This window comes from Condylostylus longicornis, unplaced genomic scaffold, assembly GCF_029603195.1.
Source record: "Condylostylus longicornis isolate FDR11 unplaced genomic scaffold, ASM2960319v2 ptg000130l, whole genome shotgun sequence".
Taxonomy (NCBI): Eukaryota; Metazoa; Arthropoda; class Insecta; order Diptera; family Dolichopodidae; genus Condylostylus; species Condylostylus longicornis.
In genome coordinates this window covers 2,381,211-2,398,088 of record NW_026578098.1, presented here as the reverse complement: position 1 = coordinate 2,398,088, position 16,878 = coordinate 2,381,211, and the positions used below count along the sequence as shown (strand labels likewise).

At 34.6% G+C, this 16,878-nt stretch overlaps 1 protein-coding gene across 1 annotated transcript; it reads right to left on the bottom strand.

Moving 5' to 3' along the window:
• Positions 1 to 13,563: 13,563 nt before the first annotated feature.
• On the bottom strand, positions 13,564 to 14,166 carry LOC129614948 (uncharacterized). Its single transcript, XM_055529932.1, has one exon. It carries the CDS (start codon positions 14,164 to 14,166, stop codon positions 13,564 to 13,566), a length of 603 nt encoding a protein of 200 aa, XP_055385907.1.
• Positions 14,167 to 16,878: the final 2,712 nt, after the last annotated feature.

The window sequence follows — 16,878 nt, the reverse complement described above, 5'->3', positions numbered from 1 at the left end:
AAAAGTTCTTAAAGCTTGAAAGGTAGGTTTAGAATTATTTTAACATTGATAACAATTTAAACATTGATAACACAGCACCACGTTTGATAGCACAGCACCTTGTTACGAGTATGTTGTTTTATGTAAAAGTAAGCGGGAGTGCCACTCTAAAGTTATGCAATGATGAAAATGGAAGTAAGCTTTTTGAAGAATGATTGATAGTAGAGCGCCACGCTACGAGTAGAATTAGTTTTTAATATTGATAATACAGTGTAGAATTATTTTTTTAAATATTGATAACACAGCACCACGTTACGAGATATCTTTTTTTACGTTACGAGAAAGCTTCCTGAATACAAAAGGTTAGGTTTAGAATTAGTCTTTTTTTAGAATTTCAAAAGATAATTATTACAATAATATGAATTTTATCGTCATTATTTATTATGTCCAATGTCCATTAATTTAAATAATATTTTAGTAATATTATTTTTATTTTATTTAATATTTAAAAATATACTATATGTATGATTTTATGTAAAAAGAACTGACATAAATAATAATATTGATAACACAACACCATGTTATGAGATGTAATTGCTTCCTAAAAACTAAAGGTCAGATTCAGAATTAGTTTTTAAGAAAAAATAAAAAATTCGTCATGTTATCAACTTTTGTTTCACCTATAAATTGAGTAAGAAAGTAGAAAATTTAATCATTATTCAAAAAGCAAACATTAGAACTGCATATATTATAAATAATTATAATATATGTATAAATAAGAGAAAAAACATGAAGAGGATAAGAATGACGATTATAGCACAACAAATTTTGAGACATTCCTACAAGGAATTAATGAAATGAAAACATATCGACAATTTAGCTCGTTGGAACTTGGAGCTAAATATCAAATTTCGTAGTTGTCAAAATAAAAGTCCTCATACAAGGACTTGGAGGACTTGAGGAGTTTTACACTTATATGCCGCAATATTATGCGAAAAAACATCTTGAAAAAAGGATAAAAAAATTATATAAAAATATTAAAAATAAAGAATTTACGTATTCTTTTACAATAATTATAAATTGTAAAGATAAATTTTTTGATTTCAATATTAAAATAATTGAATTAAATTTTAATATTGAAAAATAAGAAATGTCTTTCAATTATCTTCAGTTTCTTTTTTTCGGCTTTTTATTCTATTTGGGTGGAAAAAGAAAACAATTTTTATTGGGTTTTGAAAACAAAATCATTTGTTTTTATTATGATACAAATAAAAATATAATCATTTATTTTTAATATGTTTTACTGTTGATTGGTGTTGTGAGGTTGAATTCATTTCCCATTTTTATACCCTGCACTTCGTGAAGGGTATATTAGATTCGTAGATTCGTAGATTCTAAGGGAACCGAGTGGGACAGGAGCATCCCCCCAAGCCACCGCAGCCATTTTTGACTTATTGTAGCCACCCCACTCTCCCGTCTATAATATCCCCGTTCCAATTACAAAGCCGGAGATATCCCTAAGGGAGTTGGACAATAGTTCCCGAACACTTAGGGACCCATGTCCAAGACAATTGCGGCGCCGAACAGCCAGTGCCGGACAGTCGCAGAGAATGTGCACGGCGGTCTCATCGCCACCCCCACAAAATCTGCACAGGGGGGAGCCCGACTTCCCCAGCCTATGCAGGTGGTATTTCACCGGGCAGTGCCCCGTGAAGAAATTCGCAATAGTGCGAACCCGGCTCCTGCTCATCCCCAGCAACTCGGCGGCGAATCCGCCGGAGCACGCCGGAATAAACACTTTCGCATGACGGCACCCTTTCGTGTCCCGCCAGTGACGACCGCATTCCGCCGCGAGTAGGCAGGCAAGCCTGGCCCCCACGGCGGAAGAAGGCAGATCCCCTCCGCGCCAACTCATCGGCAACTTCGTTGCCCGCATGGCCACTATGGCCCGGCACCCAAATGAGCATCACTCTGTTTTCCGATGCCAATTCCATAAGTGCAGCAAGGCAGCTCCAGACCAGCTTGGATGTAACCTGAGCTGAACGGAGCGCCAGCAGTGCAGCCCTGTCTGAGAACACATAGATGGTTCGGTTTCTATACCCCCTTTCCAAATTGATTCTCAGACAGATCTCTATTGGATGTATTTCGGCCTGGAACCGCACACCCGTCTGCTGAGCCTTACGGCACCATACAATCGACGCATAGGTGACGATGGGTCTAGCAAGGGCCGTATATAGCCACAGTGCTATTCTGGGACTAATTCCCCAGGTACCCCCGATGAAGCTCCTACACGTCCACAAGGCCGCCGTAGCTCTCCCGATAACTCTATCGATATGGGTATTCCAAGAGAGACGATCATCCAGGGCTACCCCCAGATACTTCACCTCCCTCGAGTAACTAATACGTTCACCAAACAGAATTGGGCTCGTTAATCTGTCCCTGCTTCTGCGTCTGGTGAAGGCGACCAAAGTGCTCTTGCTTGGATTTATATTTAACTCAACGCCTCTGCACCACCTTTCCACAACACGTAAATTTTGCTGTAGAAGATCAGAAATAGTGCTCTCAAATTTTCCCCGCACGACGAAGGCCACATCGTCAGCGTATCCCCAGACACGCGCCCCGGAGCCCCTGAGAGCAGCGATTAGATCATCCACTACAATGGACCACAGGAAGGGCGAAAGAACCCCGCCCTGCGGACATCCTTTTGCAGCGGAGATGAAGAGTATATCGTCAGCTATGGTGGACTTAATAATCCTATCCTGTAGCATCCGATTAACACATCTGCTAGTCGTCGCCTCAATCCCTCGTTTGTGCAACGACTCACAGATGACATGATATGGGGTGTTGTCAAAAGCTCCCTCTATATCAAGCAAGCAGCCAACTGCCACCTCCCGCACTTCCAGTGAGTTTTCAAGGACCCCCACCAGACTCTGCAGAGCGAGTACAGTAGACCTTCCCGACTGATAGGCGTACTGAGATTCGTGCAAGGGATTGCTTTCCAGTGCATCGTCCCGTATAAATCTATCAATCACTTTTTCCATTGCTTTCAATAGAAAAGAAGTAAGGCTGATTGGACGGAAAGACCTTGGGTGGTTGCTTGGTCGCTTACCCACCTTCGGAATATACGTCACTTTAGCCACCCTCTATGCCTGAGGGATGTAACCCCACGCATAGCTGGCACGAAAAATTTCCAACAGTGCTCTAGCGATATGTTGGAAACCCCTCTGCAAAAATGCAGGATATATCCCGTCATCACCTGGAGATTTGAAGGGCTTGAAAGAGAAGACAGCCCATCTAATCCTGCCCATCGTGAAGACTATACGGAATCGTTGCCAGTCATCCCTCCTGGGCCAGGATGCCCTCGGTTCGATGACCGCATTTGAGTGATTCCGAAGAATCTCCGAGTCAGGAAAGTGCGTTGACGCCATAAGCTCCAACGTCTGCCTTCCGTTCTCAGTCATGGAGCCATCAGGACGTTCCATTAGGCCCAACCCGCTAGCATACTTTTTGGAAAGCACCCTGTGAAGACGCGCACTGCTGGGGAGTTCATCAATGCCCTTGCAGAACGCCCTCCACGAGATTCTCTTCGCTTTCCTAATTTCTTTATTGCATTTTGTGAGTGAGTCCTTATACTCTTTCCACGAACCTGACGCCTTGGCCTTATTGAATAGCTTTCTGGTCTTTAGTCTAAGCCTTGAAAGCTCTTCATTCCACCACGGGCACTTCCTATTGCTCCGCCTCGGCTTAGCACGGCAGCTCCCGTGATAGGCATTAGTAATAGCCGCCATCAGGGCCTCGCTGGCCAGTTCGATATCCATCACCGTCCTGACAGAAGCAGGAACGGATCCAATCCCATTCATGAGGAGCGTTTCGAATTGACTCCAATCTGTGGATTGGGGCACCCGGTAAATTTCTTCTGCCAGGCCCCCGGAGACCATGATATCAAATCTAATCTGCCTATGATCGGACATGGATGTCTCATTTGAGACATGCCATCCACCAACCCTGCTGCCGATAAATTCAGTGCAAAGGGTGATGTCAAGGACCTCTTCCCTAATTGCATTTATGAATGTCGGCCTATTGCCCTCATTCATAATCATTAATTTATTGCTATATATAAATTCAAGTAGGCACTCACCTCTTTTGTTTATATTGCTGCTTCCCCAGACGGTGTGGTGGGCATTGGCATCACTTCCTATTATGAGTTGGAAGTTCCTCCTTCCACAAAAGTCCACTAGATCCTTCAGTTGCTCGTCCGGGTGGGCACAGTCCCCTGGGAGGTAGGATGAGCACACAATGAACTCTGTCCAGCCCCCGCAGGACTTCACCTTCACCAACGCAGCCACTTGATCCTTAGAACAGTAATCTGGAATGGGAAAATATGTTAGCCTTTTGCTAAACAAAATGCAAGCCCTAGGCCTGCCCCCAGTTGTATTATCATACAATAGCTCACCTGTTAGGCCTTTAACCTGATCCTTCACTATGTAAGGGTCTTGGATAAGGGCGATATCGAGGTGATCCTTCATAAATCTATGAACTAGAACATCAGTGGATGCCCCAGCATGCTGTAGATTTATTTGGATGCACCTCACAGCCATATTATTTCCTCCGGCTCTTGTCTATGGGCTTTGGCCCTTTAGACAAAGGCTTTACATGAGCCTTACCTCCCATTGCCGCCTTTTTACACATCTTGGTGGGAGCCTGCCCTGCCACAGCCTCTTTTGCCGTCCCAGGTGCCACTCTAGCCCCTCCAACAGCAAATACCGAAGCAGTTCCGGGCTTCCCAATGGGCTTGAGCCCTTTTGGTTCCCCCGGGACGCTTGTATTTGGTCGATGGTCCTTCCGTTTCCCTTGCCGCCATTTTCGGAGCGACTTCAGACTTTCCAATGAGTTTTGGCTCTTTTGGTTGGCCCGAAGTGCTCGTCGTTGTCGCGGTGGGCAATTGTTTTTTATTTTGTCCTGCCCTGCTGCCAGCACCGTGAGAGGATTTTCTTCCTTTAACCCGAACGGTAACACGGAAGAAATTCAGGAAAAGTCGGAACTCCGCTTTCCGTAGATCTTCCAATCCGGAATCATCCACGGAAAAGGTGATGGAGCAGCCCCCGTCCTTTTCCTTATCCATCCTCAGCACCCTCCAGGAACTTATCCTGAGGCTGGGATTTTGCTTCCCTATCCTACTTAGAAATTTGTCCCTGGAGAGACTGACGGTTGTCTCGTCCTTTGGTACGTAGGTGACGCAAACATGCTGTTTGGGCATGCTGTCGCCATCCAGTACCACGACATCGCAACCGTCCCAAGGCTTTATCTTCCTGCAGACACTGGTTATCCACTCCCTGGTGTTTTGATTGTTGCATTTTACGGATATCCATCCGTCCCTTTGCAACGCTGCAGTGAATTGTGGATGAGAGTCCACAACCCTATCCATTTCATCCATGATGGCTACTTTGATTTTCCCCATCTGGACTTCGGATAGCCTTTCCTCTGGATGCAGTCTATGAGTGATGGCCACCTTGACCTGTGCTACTGCATCCCGATAAGAAGTCATTTTCGGGTTTTGTTGAGGAATGTTCCCAGGGGCCTTTTCCTCAACATTGCCCTTCATCGACCTCTTCTTTGAGGGCCCTGCATCAGGGGTGTTGCTTTCCGACCTTTCCCTCTTTTGGGGATGGTCGGCCACAACACCCGATCCGCAGGCCTTCAGCTTTTCCAGCCTTTGCTTTTCATATCTGCGAGCTTCCTCTGGGGACATGCCATCCCTGATATAAGCCGCTTGGATGCACCAGAGAAATATTGTTTTTTTCCCCTGATGTCCAACCTTTTCAGGTCCTCGTCAGTTTTTTGGATAATAGGTCCAAGAGGATCCTGATTATCCGTCTCCATCGGAGGCGCCGCCTTTTCCTCTACTGGAGTGAGATGGAGTTCCTCCTCTGCGTCAGTCGAGAGAAGCTCTGGTTCCGCAGACCCTTGAGCATTAACTTTGTTTGTATTAATGTTGTCCTTAGTATTGTTGTTGTTGTTGAAATTGTCACTGTTGTTATTGTTGTTGTTGTTGTTGCAGTTGTTGTATTTGTCACAGTTGTTGTTCTTGTTGTTGCTGTTGTTGTTGTTGTTGTTATTATTGTTATTGTTTGCGTTCTCCATCTTGTTCCCACGAGTAGCGCGGGAAAGTGTAGTCACCCATGGCAGAGCCCGGCATACCATGGGAAGGCTCGTTTAAACTGGAGGGCGCCTGGTATCCAGAGTCCGCATACTAACGACTAAGCTCCCCCTTAGGCACGCAGTCATCGGCATATGCTGTTCCACCTTGACTTGGGACGCCTGTCGTCAGCTGACGTATAGATATAGGGCTGAAACTCACAAAGCAAGAGGCTCGCCGCGAGACATGACCACGACACGAACGTAACTTTGATCGTTTCAATCACCCCTTTATCCTCCGCCATTACCGGGGCCCACCACTAGGAGGTGACAGTGCGGTTTTGGGCCCCAAGGGTATATTAACTTTGGTATGGAGTTTGTAACTACTTGAAGGAGTCATCTGCGGTATGAACATATTCTTTCTCAGCGTAAAATTCTGCGTCTATTTAGACATGTCCGTCCGTCCATCCGTCCGTCCGATCGCACGATAACTCAAAAACGAATAATGCTATCGACACCAAACTTTCACAAGTTTTTTCTTTTGTGCCAAGGACGAACCCTATTGTTATTGGACTAATTCGGACAACGGGTTCGGGTAGCTGCCATACAACTCAAAAGTTTATTTTAAATATTTCGAAAACTAATAAAGCTATAAATATAAAATTTTGTACACATGTGTCCAATTATATTTTACATATGCTCTAAAAATTATAATGGGATAGCTGCCTTACAACTCAAAGAGTTTATTTTAAATATTTCAAAAACTAATAAAGCTATAAATTTAAAATTTTGTATACATGTGTCTAATTATATTCTACACATGCTCTAAAAATTATAATGGGATAGCTGAATAATAAAGTCAGATTCATGAAACTTGGCAGTCATGTGTCCAATTACAGGTCAAATATATTTCTGAAGTTTTGATGGAATTGCTTGACAGGTTCGGGTACTTGCCATACAACTCCAAAACCTTATTTTAAATATGTGGAAAAATAATAAAGTCAGAATCATGAAACTTGGCAGTTGCGTGTCGAGTTATAGGTCAGATATATATCTGAAGTTTTGGTGGAATTGCTTGGCAGGTTCGAGTATCTCCCCAACATGCCTAAAAGCTTATTCTTAATATTTAGAAAAATAATAAAGTCAGATTCATGAAACTTGGCAGTTGTGTGTCCGATTATAGATCAGATATATTTGTGAAGTTTTGATGAAATTGCTTGACAGGTTCAGGTACGTGCCATACAACTCCAAAAGCTAATTTTAAATATTTGGAAAAATTATAGTCAGATTTATGAAACTTGGCAGTCGGATGTCCAATTATAGGTCAGACATGTCCGTGAAATTTCTATAGAATGATTTCACAGGTTCGAGTAATTGCTATACAATAACGGAAGGTGCAGGGTATAATTCAATCGGTTTATACCGAGTGGAACGTTTTTACTTGTTTTAAATTCTTTTTGTTGCTCACAATTATTGATTAATAAGGTTTGTTCTAAGTTTTTCGTTACAATTACATTATCTGTTAATGAAAAAATATCGTTAGTTAAATTCTTAAAGTAATTACATTTCATTTTCTTTATGTTTAGTAAATTTGCTATACAACTATCCTTAAAGTTTTTTAGATCTGTTTTTGTTATAATTTTTTTCTCAGTATCTTCAAAAACATTTTGCTTGCAAGTAATTATTTTGTTTATTTTGGTATCTAATTCTAAGCTATTATTTTTTTTTGGAGTTTTTACAATTAAAGTTTTAAAACAGGTTTCTTGTGAAAAAATTGGGATTGAAAGCATAAAAATAATATTGTTTTCTTTAAATAACACTGCATTTTTTATAAATGGTAACATTTCTATAGCAATATTTAAAAATTTAATTTCTTCATAAGTAAGAATATTTTTTGATAATATTTCAAGTCTACTGGCTAATATAATTTCTTTAAAATTTTTTATTTGGTTTAATATGGTATTAATATTCTCATTTAACTCTAATTTAATACTTAACAATTCTAATTTTAAATCAATATTGTTATATCGTTCTTTAATTCACAATACTTTCTTTAATTTTACTCTGGACATTATTAATATGATCGGTTATGTTTTGAATTTGATCCGATAATTTTGTATTAATGTAGACTTGTTGGTTTAAATTTTTAGTTATTTTATCATTATTGCCTTTTAATATGTCAAAGTGTTGCTCTATTTCTACTCTGTTGTGGTCTTCCATTACCCTGGCTAAAATATGAAGACCGCTACCAACAAAATTAAACAATCCCCTTTTGTGTACATGATGGGGAATTAGTATCTTAAATTCTTCTTTAAAATGTTCAAAATTGTGTAAAAGATTAGTAGGTATTTCTGTTTTTTTTATGGAGGTGGATTATATTAGTTTGAATTTTGTTAATAGTTTCCCCATATAAATTTAAATCTACAACATGCAATATTTTTTCGAAGTTTCTTACAATTTTTAATTCGGAGTCTTGCAATAAGATATAACCATTTCCATTTTGTATTTCTTTAATTTCGATAAATGTGCAATTAATGTGAGTTATGTTGCAAAATACGATTAAAATAAAAATAAGAGCTGAAAGAGTACAAAATCATTTCAGTAAGAATTTATATCTGATGTAATATGATTAAGCAGAAATTTTGTTGTCAATTTTAAAAGATTAATAAGTTAAAAAATTTTTTTTCGAATTAGTGCTGACATAAGCTAAAATGGTTTTATAAATATTTCAGAATCTTATTATTATTTTGTTTTTTTATACCCTGCACTTCGTGAAGGGTGTATTAACTTTGGTATGGAGTTTGTAACTACTTGAAGGAGTCATCTGCGATATGAACATCTATATTATATTTTACAAGATTTTTCCAGTTCATGAACAGGTATACATATAATCTAATAAATAACAAAAACAAAGAAATGAAAATAGCAAAAGAGAATACTGGGTACATACATTACTCAATTGATTATACATACTGTAAAACAAAAACAAAAAATGAAAAGCGAAAAGCGAAAGAGAGTAAAAAAAGAGTAGTAATATTTTTTTTGTTTTTTTGCTTTACTACCTTAAACAAAAATAAAAAGCAAAAGGAAGCGAAATATTTTAAATGAGTTAAGTAAGAGTAAAATAATTTTTTGTTGTTGTATTTAACATGGAATGGAATTAAAAAAAATAAAACTAAAAATTGTGAGAGATATAAGAACACGAATAACGTTACGTTACGTACTTATCTAGATAACGTTGTTTAGAAGGAAATTTTTCGTTCTTAATTGTTAACTAATTCTTAATTTGAATTTTAATCATATCTATGTAATTAACAGTGACACATATTACATCTTAAAATTTATTAAATTAAAAATATTTCCATTACTTTTATTTATCATTAGTATTCAAACCAATATGATATTTATGCATATACAAGTATATACCTGCATATGTATGCCATAATATGTACAAATTTTTCTAAACTTATTTTAAAATTGATTGCCACAATCCTGTTTTTACAACAGACAATGCTGCTTATAAGCAAACCACAGGGGCCCCTAGTATATATATATTCTTGCTCAGCGTAAAATTCTGCGTCGATTTAGGCATGTCCGTCCGTCCGATCGCACGATAACTCAAAAACGAATAATGCTATCGACACCAAACTTTCACAAGTTTTTTCTTTTGTGCCAAGGACGAACCCTATTGTTATTGGACTAATTCGGACAACTGGTTCGGGTATCTGCCATACAACTCACAGAGTTTATTTTAAATATTTCGAAAACTAAAAAAGCTATAAATATAAAATTTTGTATACATGTGTCCAATTATATTTTACATATGCTCTAAAAATTATAATGGGATAGCTGCACCGGTTCGGGTGGCTGCCATACAACTCCAACAGCAAATTTTTTATATTCGGCAAAATAATAAAGTCAGATTTATCAAACTTGGCAGTCATGTGTCCAATTATAGGTCAAATATATTTCTGAAGTTTCAGAAGAATTGCTTGACAGGTTCGGGTACCTGCCATACAACTTCAGAAGCTAATTTTAAATATTTGGAAAAATAATAAAGTCAGATTCATAAAACTTGGCAGTTGTGTGTCCAATTATAGGTCAGATATATTTCTGAAGTTTTGGTGGAATTGCTTGACAGGTTCGAGTAGATACCATACAAGCCTAAAAGCTTATTCTTAATATTTGGAAAAATAATAAAGTCAGATTCATGAAACTTGGCAGTCGGATGTCCAATTATAAATCAGACATATCCGTGAAGTTTCTATAGAATGGCTTCACTGGTTCGTGTAATTGCTACACAATAACGAAAAGTGCAGGGTATAATTCAATCGGTTTATACCGACTGAAACGTTTTTACTTGTTTTATTTTGCTTTTAAAATAAAAATTACAGAGTTATTGTTACTATTGTTAGTTATTATAGATTTTTATTTAGACATTAAAATCAGAAAATTTTATGATAGAATTATGATGTATGGATTTATATGCATTTAATCAAGGTAACGACAGTTATTGTATAAAATGTAACGAAAAATCAAATCTAAGACTGTCAAGTTTGTTAATCATATGGTACTTTGATATTGTAAAATTTGTTAGGTAAAAAAATTTTTAGAAGAAGAACTTTCGTCTTAATTTTGAAATTTAAATTTTTTCCTGAATTGGATAGCTTTCGTTATCAATTTTAAAATGAGAATCACTTTCTTTCTCGATTTAATCTTTTTATGCAGAGGTTGAAGTTTGGTAATTCTATTAAGTTTAAGATAATTAGATGCTTTTTCTTTTTTTTCGTTTTTTATTAATACTATTAATTTTTTTGATTTTAGATGATAATAATTTTTTGTGAATGGCAGAGTAATCTGTAGTTTTTACGATATCGTTAACAAAATCAATAGGTTTTCTGCCTGTGGAGGAATGGATTGTTTCGTTGTAAATTTTTACACTTTTTATAACTGGATCTTCATTCATAGGTAAATTTTCTTCTCTTTGTATTGCGTATAAAATTCTGATATGCTCATTTAACGTATTGTGGAATCTTTCGATATCCGCGTTTCTTGAGTGGTTATTGGGTGTGGTAAAATGTATCGTAATTCCTTCATTTTCTAAAAAGTTTTTGAAATTTAAACTGTTAAAACCCTTTTCTTGACCTGTTATATTTTTTTTAGGCTTGCCAGAAGATGAGATGTATTGCATAAAAGCATTTTTTAAATCTATCTAATTTCTGGACTTAATTAGTATTACGTGTGCATGTTTTGAAAATTTGAAGATTACCGTTAGGTAAGCATTTACTTTGTTTTTAAACCAAATATCGAGATGGATTATTTCCAGTGGTTTACCAGGAGTCTCAGTAATTTTTAGTGGTAGATTTAAGGGTTTTCGTTCATATTTTGCTACATTACATATGTGGCAATTATTTAGTAGTTTTTGGATTTCTTGTTTTAATTTAGGATAGTAATATTTATACTTTAAATTTTTATAGACATTATTGATACCTCTATGATTTGATTTTTGGTGTTGGTCAAGAATAAGTTCTTGCAATTCATGTCGGCATAAAATGTCTTCAAGTAGAAATGAACATTTATTTAATTTTAATAGCTTATTTTTTGAAAAATATTTTAAATAAACTTTTTGCAATTTATTGTATGTTGGTAGGTCATCAATCATTATACCAATTATTCCCTTATATGGTATATGATCTTTTAAAATGTTAATCATGAAATTTTCATCCGGTTTAGGATGGTAAAATATTTTTCTTGTTCTATCGTAGATTTTTTTTACTCTAGTTTGAGTGTGGGGCTCAATGTTAATAATAATTTGTGTTTTGTACACATTTAGAGGTAATTCAGAAATGATGTAAATGGGGATGTATTCTGTACTACCTTCTTGCGTAGAATGAATAATAGCATTAGTTGAGCGTATTTCCACATCATCCAAATAATTTTCATGTGGATTATTATCTGAATTAGTTTTTACGTTTTCGTTAGTGTCTATAGGCGCGTGTACAGAACTGATTTTATCTACTTCAATATCGTTAGTATTTATTTGTGTCCTAGATAGCGCGTTTGCGATTTTGTTTTCCCTCCCAGCTAAGTATTCAATGTCAAAGATGAATTCTTCTAATTTGACTTTCCATCTTTGCAGCTTTGAGTTGGGTTCTTTTAAGTTGTGTAACCATTGTAAAGGCTTATGATCAGTTCTAATTAAAAATCTTCTGCCGTACAGATATGGGCGAAAGTATTTTGTTGCCCAAACGACACTCATGTTCGTTGAGTGTCCGCGATGCGTAACAGGGTGATTATTTTGGGAAAGTACGGCACCGAGAGCAAAGTTACTTGCATCAGTTGTTAATACAAATGGTTTGTATATCTGGTTTGTATATCGCGATGTATATCTGGGTACCGGTAAGCCTTAGTATAAATGGGTACGTCATTTATGGTACTAATTTTATGTTTAATTTCATAGGTAAATGTTAAGTTATCACCTTCATAAAAGAAAACTTTACTATTTTTTTTCAACATTTTTAAAAGTTCTTGTTTGGTTTTTAAGTCCAAATGATTAATTCTTAAATTGTTACGTGCCAAAAATATTTCATTTTGAAATATTGCAATATTTTGTAGAGGTACAGGAACGTAATAATCCTTTTCTTCATTTTCATTGAAGTATAAAGGGATTTCGTTACCTGTATTCAATTTTAAAATTCTATTTTTATTACTGATTTCAGCTTCAAACGGCAATAGAATTTTATTGCCTATAAGCCCATCGAATTTATCATGGAATTTTAATTCTAAGAATTCTATTTTTTTATTTGAATCAAATTCAATAAAACTATCTATTGTAACTTTATTTCTACAATCTATTAAATTGGTTAATGTTTTTACATTGATTTGTTTTATTTCGGATTTGTAAATAGGATTACAAATACCTGTGTTGATGATGCTCATTGAAGCACCAGAATCTATTAAAAATATTAAAGGTCTTCCCTTTGATTGAACTTTTATATAAGGAAGTTCCGATGTTTTTTCGAGACTTGCGAGTGAAAAATTTTCTATTTCAATGCTTCTTTTAGATGTACTAACTTCTAAGTTGTTTACTCTACGCGAGGTACTCGTATCGATCTCCATTGGTTTGATGTGTTGAGTACCATGCGAGTTAAAGTTAGAATTTGTTCTATCAAAACTAGGATCATTTCTGGTATTAGTACTACTACTACTAATTTGATTAGTTCTATACTACTACTGTTAAAATTACTATTTTGTAAATTTTGGTTAGTATAATTGTTTTTTAAATGTTCATTATACAAATGTACTGTTATTATAATTTCTGTTTCGGTTAATGTTATTAAAATTATTATGATTAAAATTGTTTGCTCTATTAGAATTATTTTGGTTATTAGGCCTATAGAAATGTTGTGTGGGTGGTTTGTTTAAATTTGTTTTATTTCTGAAAGGACTCTAATATGCATAATTGCATTCATGCAAAATATGCATTGCTTCTTCTATTGTAGCCGGATTTCTGCAATATAAAATGAAACGCATTGGTTCTGGTAACTTGTCTTTGAAAATTTTCAAAGCTGTTTCGATATTTATGGCGGTTGTAAAAACTGAGTTAGGATCAGTTTTTACTTTATTATTGAGTCGCCTCAATACCTTTTTAATTTCATTGAACAAGTCTACACTATGAGTAGCAAAACTGACTGCTCTTAGTTCATCATAAATTTGCAAAGCAGTTTTACTATCTCTAAAATTATTGATCAAGACAGATTTCATTTCCGACCAACTTTGAGTATTATTATTAATTTCTAACACTTCTCTAGCACTATATATAACTCTACTTTTAACTTTATTTAATAAAATTTTTTGACTACTACGATCATATCTTAATATTAAAGGACAAATATTGTCCACTAATTCTACAAAAGAATAAAGTTCCTCACCTTTTCCGTTAAATTCTGGTAAATTTTGGATGTACTGCATCGGATCTATCGTTAATTGCAGCGGAGCTATAGTGTTGGCGGTAGCTGAAGATGTTGAAGCATCAGTGTTGTTTGTTGCCATTTTGAATATTTCCTCGTACCTAATTGTTAGTCGCTTTTCTTTTCTGGAATCCACTTTTCACTTTTCTTTCAATGTTCTCCTTATTTTTGTATTTAATTTTAATTTCTTTTTGTAATATTATTTTGTGATTATCGTTTTATAATTTTTATTTTATTAAAATTTTACTGGATGTTTAAGTTTTCCAACATTAAAAGTTCAAAAACAAATTTTTCAATTTTTAGTTTCAGAAATTTTCTTTTTTTATTTTTCAAGTTTATTTGAAAAATTTTATTTGAGTTCTAGACCGTTTTTCAGACACAACTTTTATGCGAATCTTTTTATCTTTTTCGATCTTAACGATTAAGATCCTACCGACGGCGCCACTTACGTATTTCAAGGTTACGTATTTCAAGTTGTATTTTTTTATACGTGGATTAAAAACACTTTTTTATTTTTTGTATTCAAAAGTTTTTTCTTTTATTTAAAATTATTTTTTACTTAAATTATTTTTCACTTAAATTATTTTTATTAATTTTACAAACTTGTTAATTCCACGTATGGCTTCTTAGAACTAATTTACTTTTTATTTTTTATTAACTTTCTTTCCCAATATTTTTGATTCAAAGTAAAAATTGCTTGATAGGCAATTTTTGTTTATTATTTAAAATTCATAATTACAATTTAATTAAAATTTTATGTAATTCGATAAATTGCAAACGGAAGTTACATAACGCGTCACGAATGTTTATTTTAAAATGTGCAAGTAGAATTTTATTATGAAAGGAAAAAAAAATTATTTTATTTGATAAAAACGATTTTTATTTATTGGAAAGGTAGAGGGCAATCTTTATTTGAATTTGTTATGGGCAATTCTGTTTTACTACACGTATCATGCAGAGTAAAGCATGGTGGTAACGTAACAATATATGCTAATAAATATATCCTACAATTTATATTTCGTAAAAAAATAATTACACAAAAAACATACTTTTCAGCTTTACAAAAAACTTTAGATTAAAGAAGACAGCTTTTTAATACATTTTAAATGAACTTAAAGTTGAGTTAGATTCAGTAATTTTTTATATTGAATTACACATATTTTATTATAAATTGCAGCAACTACACTTACATTTTCATAATTTTTTGACTTCTTCTATTATTTATTTTTAAACTTAACTAAAAATGGAAAACATAACTTTCCAAATAATTCGTTGCTAGTTATAGTGAAGAATGTGATTATTCGTAGTATGTGATTATTAATTCTGAATGTGAACATTTGTTAAAAAGGGATCTCAGAATACCAAAGTTACGAAAATTCGGAATCATAATCTATTCATTAGTTCTGACTGTTAATTTGGAAAATTTTCGGATCTTAAAATACCATTTTTGCACTATTCACGAAAAAAGAATTACGACGAATCTTGGAATAGACATATCAATCTTTCGTTATTGCATTTTAAATTTTTCTCTTTTTCACAAATGTTTTTTGTTTTTATTTTTTGTTCATAATTTTTTTTTTGATAATAATGATAAATAATCATTATCAAAAAAAAAATCATTGTTTTACTATCATCTCCATTATCTCTTTTGTCACTTTCATTTATTAATGAAATTTCCAAAAGTTAGGAGGTTTCGAGGACGGACGAATGAAGCTTATATATGAAATTTCAAATAAATCTATTGAATATTTCATTCACAATGATTAAAAATGTAAAACAGACCCGCTAAAAGATCCAGTTCCCGAGGTCTGATATATTCCAAAATGATCAATCCGTGACATTGTCGAAATAAACTTACATATAAAATTTCATCAAAATCGTTTCAGCCGAACTTGAGATACACGCGTGCACACAGACAGACAGACAGACAGTTCTCTAAAAATAGTTTATTTAGGCTTCCCTACTATGGAGAAGTGCATTCTCACCGAAAACTGGATATGCCAAATTGGTTGCCATCACGGTCGGTAAAAAAGCGTGCTTCTCTCTTAAATGCTTGCAAGAACTCATTCTTGTACTTTTTTTTACGAACAAAGTTTTTTTCATATAATTTCACATTTTTAATTTTTGAAGTTTTCACTACCGACTATTTTTAGCTTTATCTTTCCTGAATTTCGTATATACCACAATTTTTAATATTCTAATTTTTATAATATCGCTAAGTAATATTTAACTCAGGTTAAAGTTCACTCTTTCATTCGTCAAAAAATATAATTTACAGGTACAACTGAAGAAATTTGTATTTTCATTATTTTTTCTTGCCCTTTTAGCACTTTTCCAAAAAGTTTTTGAAAAAAAGTTCTTATTAGTTTCACTCTGTCCGTTCGTCCATGGACATGTTTACAAAACTTCTACACCCTTGAAAATAGAAACCTGAAATTTTATATATACATACATCTTTACAAGAAACTAATTTTCATAGAACATAATTTTTACCTATATCCACCCCTCTAGAAGTTATAAACCCCTAAAATCCTAAAAATATCATTTTTCAACTATTTACTGTAGTAGAACCATATGCATTTTTCAAATTTTACAAACACAGAAAAGCTGTGGGTTGCTTCTTTTATCACGACATACTATACCTAAACTTTCAAAAAACAAAATGGCCGTTAAAATTTACCGTTACATAAAATCTGATCTTTTCAAATTTTTTATGTTGTTTTTAGCACTTTTCCAAAAAATTTTTTGAAAAAAGTGCTTATTAGTTTCACTCTGTCCGTCCGTCCGTCCGTCC